This window comes from Chelonoidis abingdonii, chromosome 1 (genome assembly GCF_003597395.2).
Source record: "Chelonoidis abingdonii isolate Lonesome George chromosome 1, CheloAbing_2.0, whole genome shotgun sequence".
Lineage (NCBI taxonomy): Eukaryota > Metazoa > Chordata > Testudines > Testudinidae > Chelonoidis > Chelonoidis abingdonii.
In genome coordinates this window covers 49,936,484-49,947,933 of record NC_133769.1, presented here as the reverse complement: position 1 = coordinate 49,947,933, position 11,450 = coordinate 49,936,484, and the positions used below count along the sequence as shown (strand labels likewise).

Sequence of the window (11,450 nt, the reverse complement as noted above, 5' to 3'; positions counted from 1 at the left end):
AAATCCAGTTTCCTGATTGGTCCTCTGGTCAGGTGTTTGGTTCCCTTTGTTAACCCTTTACAGGTAAAAGAAACATTAACCCTTAGCTATCTATTTATGACATGACTTTATACAGAGTTGAGTGTACTGAACCATTCTTAAAACCTCTCCTGTAGAGCACAGTTCTGCAATCCTTATATTGAGTAGTGCTGACTCATGAAGGTAATCCCTTTGAGTTCAATGTAATGATTCCTCTCAATAAAGTGTTCCTCAGTACAAGTGGGGATTGCAGGATTGGACCCCTAGAACTTTAAAGAGCGCAAGATTTCATAAGTTTTTTCATACTTATTTATAATTTAGTGCCCTGTGTTCAAATGTGTGTGTGTGTATTTTAAATTTCAGTTAATGTGGCAGTGATTGATCTTTAAAGTGACTCTCCTAAAGGTTTACATTTCAGCATGCACAAGTTTGTGAAACTTGTTTCTAGAAGGCTTGGAAGGAAAATAATGCAGCTAAGTGCTTAATTCCCTGTAGATTGCTAGCTGTTAAGGCAAATTTCTTGCTCTGCTTGACTATGACATTTAACATTATTACTGAAAAAATATTTTAAACAGATTATTAATCTTTTTCTGTTCTATCTTTAAACCTATGTGCATAAAATACAAGAGTTAAGCATGTTTTGTTCCTAACAGATGGAGGAAACCTGCTTTGCATGATATTTGACATTCAATCCTAAAATCCCACAAAAAGTAAGCAAGATTTCAGGGAGGCAGAAGGTTTAAATATGTTATATAATATCTTTCACCTGAAGCAGATGCAAGAGATGCTTTGAGGGCCTGATCCAAAGCCCACTGAAGTAAGACTCCTGTTGACTTCAGTGGGACTTGGATCAGGCTCTGAAAAAATCTTTCCCACTGTATTCCATAGCATTTTATTCAATGAAAAATCTACTGGGGGATTTTCTCCCTATAGAGAGGAAGAATGGAGTCCAATATTTTTCCACCGGAGCCTTGTATATTTCCCAGTTGTTGCCCCCTTGCTTTAAATATCCCAGCTCTTCACTTGAAGTTTTGGGCCCCAGTGACCATTCGCCCAGCTGGAGAGTTCCTTGCAGGATTCTTGCACTCCAAACTGCTGCTGTCCAAACATTCTCTAAATGGTAGAAACAGCCGGAATCCCTCCATTGTGCCATATAGAAAAACACAGCTAGCTGTTGGTGAGACAAGCAATTCCAGTTCTCACAGACCGGGTTTCTTTGAACACTCAACTGTTTGGCACAGTACACCTATCGAAATGCTTTGCAATTCTTGCTTATGCCAACAAATAAGTGCATTTTCTCAGCCTGGACACACAGTGCTAAATCAAATCTGGGAGTCTTGGATGGGTCTCATCGGAGATAACTTGGTAATGGAACAAATTGCAATGCTGTAATTGTGGAATCCAGGTCACTGTGGCAGGTGAACTGCACAGGAGAAAAAATGGGGTTGTGTCCAGTCTTTCTTGTTTACTGTATATAAAGAAGCCCTGAGAGGTTTTGTTGCTATTTTTAAACAGGGTGGCTTTTTATCTTAGAATTATCAAGAATGTCAGGCCTTTTGTTCCCTGTTTAATAGGAGGACTCATTCAAGGTTTCAGGTGTGCATTGTGAGCTTTCTTGTCCCTTAATTGAAGGGATGGAGCTGTTGAATTTTTAACATCTTTTCTTTCAACGGTTTATAGGGTATTTGAGTTAAACATGGTGGCTGTTAAAACCAAGTGAAAAAACTAAGTTTTAAACTTTCCGCATAAAAATCACTTCTGCTTTCATTTAAGGCCTGATCCAAAGCCCAGGGAAGATGATGGAAAGACCACCTTTGACTTCAAAGGGCTTTGGATCAAGCCGTAACTGGGTTTCATTGTTATCTGTGAAGTTTTCTTGCTCTTACTGGTTCTCCACTCCTTCCATAAATTCTTCTAATTAAAACAGGTAGACAAGTCCTGAGTTTCAGACTGTTTAGAACTGTTTGTTTTTTGTTTACTTTTGTTAACACCTAATTAATACAAATTTGAGCACTTTGAGAGCTCTCAGAAAGACCTCTTTGTTAAACACCCTTCAGAAGACTTACAATTCCGTTTCTGTGAATCCTCCAAGAAGAAGTCTGGAAAACAAGGCTGGACTCTTGATATATTTAAGGTACAAAACAAACAGAATAAAAATAAATAAATGAATTAAAACTCATTTCAGGCCCTTTTATTCAACATAAAGAATCACACAAGATCAGAAACTTCTTTTATCCTTTAACATCTAGATTTGTTATCCCTTGATTCATGTCATCCCCCAGCATATATTATATGGCTGATGTCACACCCTACCTTTGAGGAATAAGGCAATTTGAGAGGGGTCAGGTAAGTCCCTTTGCTTACAATATTGCATAGTTTTGTAAAGTTTGCTTTTAATTTCCTTATTTGATAGCTGACTGCTACAAATAGGGATATTCAAATGGTACTGACCTGTGCATTATTTTTCGGACAATGGGATTTCCCTCACCTCTACAAAACAATTTCATTCCCTGCTAGGGCTCCATGGTGAGTGTTACCCCAGAGGCAGAGTGCATGCTGAGTTACATGGAGCAGGGGTAACGATACAAAGTCAGTCTCTTTGGGGACCTAGAAACAAAAAACAAGGAAAATGTAACTCTGAGAACCAGTGAACACAAACCCCTTATGGCCTAGTGCCCCGTACTGCAGAAGGTGTAATACTGGCTGTAGTATAATTTGCTGAGTGGCTATGTGGGCATCTCTGTTTTGCTCTAACTCCAATTCCCCACAACACTTGGATAGGTCCCCTGTGCTTTGCTCAGTCACAGCTTGATCCAAAGCCTGTTGAAGTTAATGGAAAGACTCCCACTGCTTTCAATGAGCTTCTTCTGTTTTTTGATGACAGTAGTAAATTTCACAGTATAGGATATATGATATAATTCCTGTGAAGAATTTCTCAACAGCTTTTTACCTACAGTTTCATTTCTGAGAATCTTCATTTATAGTTACTACGAGAGTTGAAAGGAAATGAGCCTGTCTTACTGGATTTTAGATGAAATAATAGCCACATAGTTCTTAAGCAGTTTTCTTTCAGCTTGAGAGTGCAGAAGTAGAGTTTATGAAAGGCACAATTGTATTGGATTTTAAGGGCAAATGTGCTATCACTAGGAGCATTAAGCCAAAGACATTTAACTACTATGATCACAAGTGTAGGTTAAGTCTTTTGTTCCCTGTTGATTATCTGGTAGTGACTGGAATGTTTGCAAACTTAGGCTGTATTGTTAAAAGCCCACATCAACCCTAAACCCCCGTGTCTTTTAGACTTTTATTGGCAGTGCTTTGCTGAATACCTTAACTGAGGTTTGTACAACTTCTATAGTGTTCCTACATTTTTCCCACCATTGTTCTATTTTACAACACAATTTACAATATACAAAAAAAAAGCATTTCCTTCTAGATTGTCAGTATGTTGCCGAGAGGTAGTTTATTTTTAACTCAGAATTAGAAGTAACCAAATGTAACAGATTTTAGTCAAAGAATAGTAGAAGTCTCATTAACTTTGTAACTGCCAAAGCAATATCTGATTAAGATGCCTTTGAACCTGCTCCATTGTGCATACCTGCCCTTTCATCAAGCTAACAAAAAAGTTACATGGTCATTTTTGGACTCTTTTTTGTTCAGCATTCAGCTTGTAATAAAATACATACATTGTATGTTTAACATACCACAGATGAGACGTAAAAGACAAGATTCAGGAGGATTAAAAAGATTGTTACAATGCACAGCTTTGTAGGTTAGGTTAGTGCCCCTAAACACTATCTCTCAAAGCTTTCTGGCAAAGTTTTTGTTATGTATTGCTACTGTCTGAGGGAGCCCATAATGTGATGAATGAAAGGTGATGAATAATTAAGATAAACGGTAGGATACCGTCTACCAGAAAAAGTGCTTCTATAAAACTATTCTTCTCCTTTGCACATTATGTAAAATTCATCTGAAGTTCTAGCAAAACTGATATAACAGTATATGTTTTTCTTATAGATTGTCCCAAGGAGCGCTCCATTAGAAGGCGGAACAAGACTTACAGTGTGTGGCTGGGACTTTGGATTCAGCAAAAATAATAGATTTGACTTAAAAAATACAGCAGTCCTTATAGGAGGAAAGCCTTGTACTCTGGAATTAAAAGTTAGCAATAAAAACAAGTAAGATACTTGAAATGTCCTGCATAGTAAATCCCTTAGAGTCTTCCCTTGCTGGATTGTAGCTCTCCAACATCTGGCTTCCTCCAGATCCCAGTTTTCAGACCCATACAATAGTATAGAAACAGCATTAGTCTTAGACAACAATCTCCTCACAAAAGGGGAATCCATTGAGGGCCTCCATGTCAGAGGTCTGATATCCTAGCTAAGGCTGATAGTTCTTTCAGTAGTCTTTACTGAAATTGACCATGAGGTGCGCTGCCACATCTGTGGGACCTGGCAAAGGTGAAAGGATCTTAGGAAAGTTCTGCTTGTTACTGTTAGTGAGATCCAAGAAGGTGGTAGTGAATAACTGCTCTTCATAACTAAGATGCCTTAGTCAAGGTCCCATAGGACTCGGTTTTGCCATCTCTCCCTTTCAAATTTGAGAAGCTGCTGGGGAGATGATGAGGAGATACATGCATTATTGTCATCAATAGTCTGATGACTCTTTGGACATCTCCTCTGCCTCAGACACTAACAAAACTATTTCTGTATTTTCCTGATGTCTGGGAGAGGGACCAGGATGAAAGTCTTAAGCTCACTGTGGCCAAGACAGAGATGTTGGTTAGCATCTGGCAAATTCTATGAATATTCACTTTTAGCTGATTACATGTGCCAATATATTGATAAAGCAACCTGCTGTCTCAGGGTCTTTCTAGATACATCACTACCCATCTAGTTCCAGATAGAAAATGCCATGTATAGCCACTGTTGCTATCTTAAGCTGTGCAAAGATGTGCTCTTTCCTTTCTAAAGAGATGTCACTGCAATGCAATGATAACTCTCCTGAATAGTTTAACATGGCAAAGAAAACAATTTAATGAAAAGAAATTGACTATATCTATTGACTATATATAATGTATTGATGCATATTGTCATTACAATCTAATTTATTTTTTTAGTAAGGTTTCAATTAAAACAAGAAGCTAATCGTTGTACAATTTTGTTGCCTGACAAAATTCAGATGTAAAGAGAAATTTTTAAAACAAAGTAACCATTACATGTATAAGATAATTGGTTTTCTGTCACATGTCCAGTGTTTTCAGAAGTATAATATTCAATATATCAACATAATTTTCCCTGGCTAAATACAAACACTATAGTGATGTGAAGTTTAGTGTAATACTAAATAACTACAGTTCATTAGATTGTTATTTCTAAAGTATCCATCATTCAGATGGATTTTTTATTTTTGTTTAGTATGGATGCTGTATTATTGTGAGTTCATGTGATGTCATTTTCATACGAAATAGGCCAGAAAACAAAATAGAAACCATCTTGATCTTTGTTTTTCAAAGGCTAGAATGTACTGTTGCTGCTGCAAAGAACCCCAGTTTTAATATAACAAGCAGTGTTTCAAGTGGACATGGCATATCTTCCTTCAACACATTTTCCTATGTGGTAAGCACTCTGATTAAAATTGTAGTGCCAAAATTAATTTAATTATTCATTAAAACAGGAGACAGGATACTGGACTAGATGGATCATGGATCTGACCCAGCACAGCAATTCCTATGTTCCCATTTGTGTCATTGTTGCCTCATTAAAGTGCTAAGAATACTATGATTATAAATTTTAATATCCTTTTTTAAAGAGATTGAAGCACAATTTAACAAGACAAATTATTCTTTTTACCCCTACAGAATCCTGTAATAACAAGTATCTCTCCCACCTATGGTCCCAAGTTTGGTGGAACATTATTAACATTATCAGGGAAATACTTAAAGAGTGGAAAATCCAGAGAGATTTACATTGGTGGAAAACCATGCACCTTAAAAAGGTATTATATTCACAAGGCTGTGTTTGCTTTGTATTATGAACTGGATTTGATTAAATGTTTTGAACATACAAAGTAAATGAGCCCATCCCCTAATGCTATGTAGAAGTGGCACTGTAGTACACGTGCAGAGTATTTGAATGTGCTAGCTTTCAGTGTAGGGCACAGGTGTAGCTCCTGACTGTATAAATTGCACACATCTTATTATTTTTGTGTGCCCCATCCCCATGCCAACCCATTTGTTCATCTGGTCCATCTGTTATATCTTGTCTTTAAGACCATTGAGGTATTTGCTATATGTTTGTACAGCATCTAGCACAGAGGGGCCTGACCTGCTTGAGGCCTCAAAGACTTCCCACTGCACCAGGGCTCAGTTGACTCGAGTTCTGAGACTGGCTGCTGCAGGTTTTGTTTTGCTGTGTAGACGTATCCTACATGCTACTTCCGTGTAATCATTAAATAATAGCTATAGGTTTAGGGCTGAGAAATGTTGTGAAGTTGCCGGTTATTTTGCTAATCTACAATAATAATATTTTTATTATTGTAGTGCTTAGCTCCAGTCATGGACCAGGACTAGGCGCTATACTAACGCTGATGTTGCAGTTATTGTTACATACATTGTGTCCAGTCCTAACCTGGGTTAAATGGGTGTGATGCATATTTCAGATAATGGACGTTGTACCCATTTTCTTTGGGGCACAATTGGTCTAAATTTTGAGTTTTTCCACATGGTTATGGAGAAACCTAATGGCAAAAACTCACACTTGTGGGACATATGAGAGAACAATGGTCTATGCGTTAACATACAGGACCCAGAGTTAGGTGGGCTGTATTTCATTCCTGGCTCTGACACTGATTTAATGTACATTCTTGACCAAGTCATTTGAGCTCTCTGAAATTCCATTTCCCAGTCTGTAAAATGGAAATGCTTACCTTGTAGGGAAGCAAAGTATTGTATCGTGTATGGTTTTTTGTAAATTATGAGAATTACTCATGCAAAATAATGGTATACCTCCTCTGCAAGTGTGACTGCAGGAATAATGAAAAACACTTCAAAATAATGAAAATATTGTTGCTCATCAGGAGCCTATTTCAGTTTGTTAAGGCAATGAGTTTGATTCTCCTCACACCCGTACTTGTTTTACGCTAGTGTAACTCCATTGATTTTGGTTAAGTTATTCCTGAGTTTCATTGGTGTAAGAGAAAGTGAGCCTTACATCCACTGTTCTCTCAAACTACTGAATACATAAAGGCACAAGTTGACTCTCACCTCCCCCCAAGACAAACTTAGCCTCCACTGCAGCCAAATCATAAGAGCATAAGAACAGCCATACTGAGTCAAACCAAAGGTCCATCCAGCCCAGTAGCCTGTCTACCGACTGGTCAATGCCAGGTGCCTCAGAGGGAGTGAACCTAACAGGTAATGATGAAGTGATCTCTCTCCTGCCGTCACCACCATCTGACAAACAAGGCTAGGAACACCATTCCTTACCCATCCTGGCTAATAGCCATTAATGGACTTAACCTCCATGAATTTTTCCAGTTGTCTTTTAAACCCACAACCTCCTCAGGCAAGGAGTTCCACAAGTTGAGTGTGTGCTGTGTGAAGAAGAACTTCCTTTTATTTGTTTTAAACCTGCTGCCCATTAATTTCATTTGGTGGCCCTTAGTTCTTATATTATGGGAAAAAGTAAATAACTTTTCCTTATTCACTTTCTCTACATCACTTATGATTTTATATACCTCTATCATATCCCTCCTTAGTCTCCTCTTTTCCAAGCTGAAAAGTCCTAGCCTCTTTAATCTCTCCTCACATGAGATCCCTTCCAAACCCCTAATCATTTTAGTTGCCCTTCTCTGAATCTTTTCTAATGCCAGTATATATTTTTTGAGATGAAGAGACCACGTTTGTACGCAGTATTCAGGGTGTGGGCGTACCTTGGATTTATATAAGGGCAATAAAATATTCTCCGTCTTATTCTCTACCCCTATCACCACCACATGATTACAATATGGTCTTTTGTCCTAATTTTTTTTTAGTATTGACCTTTGTTCATTCTTCCTTCGCTTTTTGAAAGGCTCTGTGACCTGTGCTGGGTGACAAACAATCATCTTAGGCCACTTCCACATGTACAGTATTAGATGACTTTCAAAGCCTACCTAGTAAAAGCCCTTTGCCTCATTATTAAAGGCTATGGGCCAGATCCTCAACTGATGTAAATCAGGATAGATCCATCAGTTTCAGTGGAGCTACAGCAATTTACTACAGCTAAAGTTCTGGCCTTGTGTGGAGTTCTGGTCTTATGTGCAAGGTAGTCAGAATAGGTTTAAAATGCTAATATTCTCCAAGAGCAAAATCCCAGTTTAACTTCACAGAGCCAGTTTTTGGAGGGCGAGGGTCATTACAAAGATTGTACGTCAGTCTGTTCTCATCAGAGCAGGACTGGGATGACAAGGAAACCACATTTCAAAGACTGTTTTAACATAGATGACATTATTGTCTCATCCTCATCTCATGTTTACTTTTGAGGCCCTGATGTTGCAATGTGAATTGCTTGTTTGGGCCCCGGTGGCAATTTGTGCTAGTGGATCCTTCTGCAAAATCAGGGCCTAATTTAGGATTGCGTTTTCAACAGATTATGTGTTTTGTGATTATTGCAAAACAAGTTCCCTTCTTCTTTCCTTTCAGTGAATCTGATAACACTGTCATGTGTTACACACCTGCACAAGGAACTTCATCAGAATATCCTGTTAAAATGGAGATTGATTTAGCTATTCGAGAAGTTAAGGGTCATTTTACATATAAGGAAGACCCTATTGTTTTTAAAATTCATCCAGCTAAATCTTTTCTTAGGTGAGTAAAAGTGTCTCATAGATACAGGAAAGTAATGAATGGGAGAATGACACCTTTGGGCAAAAATCTGTCAAGAGAAATTGGATGTTTTATCTCTAGCTGCCATGCCAATTGCTTCTATTATGGTCTAGTTGCAGAGGACAGATCATTTCCTTACAAAGGTGAAGGGGTGGATTTTTCTGTCAATTTTTGAACATGATTTAACTTCACTGCTGCTGAGTGTATCTTCAATGTCCAGCTGAACTACATGCACCCAGCTATGATGTTCAGACAGTCCATTGATGACAGTGGTAAATAATTTTAACATGACAGTTCAGTAAAATGCAGGGAAGTAAGGGGTCCTAAGGCAGCACAACTCATTCATACATATGTTAGATCTGTTTTCACGGTAATACTGTTTTTGCGTGTGCGCACATGTAGAGCCCTGCGCCATACAAAATGTATATCTGCATCTGATTCGCGATCCGCAAACATAGTCTGCAGATATAAAGCACATATCTGCGGATTTGCAGGACTGTACATATATATATCTTATTATCTATCTTGAACACAACCATCTGTCTGCAAACAAGTCAGCAGTTGAAAGCAATGTGTAAAATATGCTAGCAAATACTTAGGATTTTTTTATTTTCCTTTTAAATGCACATTTCCTTTTTTTGTTCTGGTGTATCAGAAATTAAATACAATTATTCAGTTTTTTACATTATTTTTTTTGCTTTTGTTCCTGTTTGTTTTTTATCTTGAGTGTGAAAGGAACTTAATTCCCAGAAATAAATATCACTACTATAAGCTATATTTCAGCTTGTATTTCCTATTCAGTTTGTATGTCTTTGATTTTGTTTCCATGCTGTAATTTGATCTAAAACATATTTGATTACATGGATTTTTCTAGAATAGTAATGATTCATTTTTAATTTTTACCAGTGGTGGGAGCACAATCACAGTTTACGGAATCCACTTGAATTCAGTGTATCTTCCTCAGATGGTGATCACTGTACCTAAGCTAGGAAAGAACTTCACTGTGGTGAGTCAGCCTCTTGGATGATAAAATATCATCTCATCATCGTAACCTGAATGATTCTGTTCTCTTTGGTCAGCCTGGCTTGTTTGTACCTTGTACTTTAGGGGCTTGATTCTGCCCCCACTGGAGTCAACAGAAGTGTCACAGGGGAACTGGTCCTTGTGAGTAGAACTGGGCCCAGTGCCCCTGTCAGAGCAGATAAGCCCAATCCAGCCAACTCAAGGGGGCTAGGCCACAAGTGGTCTAGTAAAGGGCTGCCCAAGGGCAGGAAATGAGAGAAGGAAGAGAATGGGTGGAACAGGCTGTGTCTGGGTCCCTGGAGCAATGGGTCAGGTGCTCAGGGAAGCAGCCTGGGGCTACTGCCCCAGGAAAGAAATAGAGGGGACCCAAATTGGGAAGCTGCCAGGAGAAGGAGGGCTAGAGACCAGTGGAATCTGATGCTAGGGGGGAAAGGAGTGAGTTAAAAGACTGTTTTCTTTTATGATACTTGGTTGGGATCAGAAAATGAACCTTCCCAAAGGAGACTGGGCGTAATAGTGAGTGTTTGGAAGCTGGGGAGAAGCCCCTCCTTGTTACAGGGAGGTTTTCCATTGACTCCATTGGGAACAGGATCAGTCCCAAATTTTATTATCTGCATAATTCTTATTGATTCCGCTACATGCAACAAAGCTCAGTAATCATTTGAAAACTAGATTTTTAAAATCTGTTTAGCACTAATAATAATAATATTTTGTAAAGCATGCTGTAGAGGAGCTTTGCAATTTGAGAGCAATAAAATAGTGCAAAGTAAATAATTAAATAATAGACACAGATTATGCTCCAATTGAAGCCAACTGCCAAACTACCTTTGACTTTAACGGTGTGGGACCGGACCTGTGCTTGAGACATGAGTGATGATTCAACCCAAATTAAATTGCAAGTTAAATTGCAAAGCACAGTTCAAAAAAGCAAACATAAAGATAAGCACAAATAAGAAATCACATCACACTTTTTTTTTACATTTTAAATTAAATCATTGAAGAAGAATAAAACATTGGAGCCTGTTGCTGTGCTCCCTGGGATTTTGTGCTTCTGTGCCGGCCTACGTCCTGTTGAGTTTCACTGCCAGTCATTCCGCTACCACACTCTGCCCCCCGATTTATTCCTCACAGCAGGTTCCACATTGCAAAGGGAGAAGAAGGGGGAGTTAATATTGACAGGGTCAGCACTCAGATCCTGCAGGGTGTTGCCAGATTTGCCCATCACTTTGGGGTATGCTCATTTATTCAGGTTACTCTTCTGGGGCAGGGAGGTTGTCTGTAATTCTGTCAATGTACTGCTTGTGTCACGTATGTTTTCATACGGAGCTCTACTCCTCCCTTATGCAAGTCTCCTCCCAGTGGAGCTATCCTGCAGAACCTAGGTTCTTCTTCGAGTGATTGCTCATATCCATTCCAGTTAGGTGTGTGCGCGCCGCGTGCACAGCCGTTGGAGAAACTTTTACCCTAGCAACACTCAGCGGGTCGGCTGGGCGCCCCCTGGAGTGGCGCCACCATGGCGCCGTATAAATACCCCAGCTGACCC

The 11,450-nt window shown here is 38.9% G+C and overlaps 1 protein-coding gene across 1 annotated transcript in view; it reads left to right on the top strand.

Annotated features, from left to right (window-relative positions):
- MET (MET proto-oncogene, receptor tyrosine kinase) overlaps positions 1–11,450 on the top strand; it is a 134,953-nt gene that overhangs the window by 79,646 nt on the left and 43,857 nt on the right. The window contains exons 6-10 of the mRNA XM_075065491.1: positions 4,036–4,196; positions 5,534–5,636; positions 5,879–6,015; positions 8,702–8,866; positions 9,791–9,890. Coding sequence (XP_074921592.1) covers positions 4,036–4,196; positions 5,534–5,636; positions 5,879–6,015; positions 8,702–8,866; positions 9,791–9,890 — 666 coding nt within the window. The remainder of the gene's footprint in view (positions 1–4,035; positions 4,197–5,533; positions 5,637–5,878; positions 6,016–8,701; positions 8,867–9,790; positions 9,891–11,450) is intronic.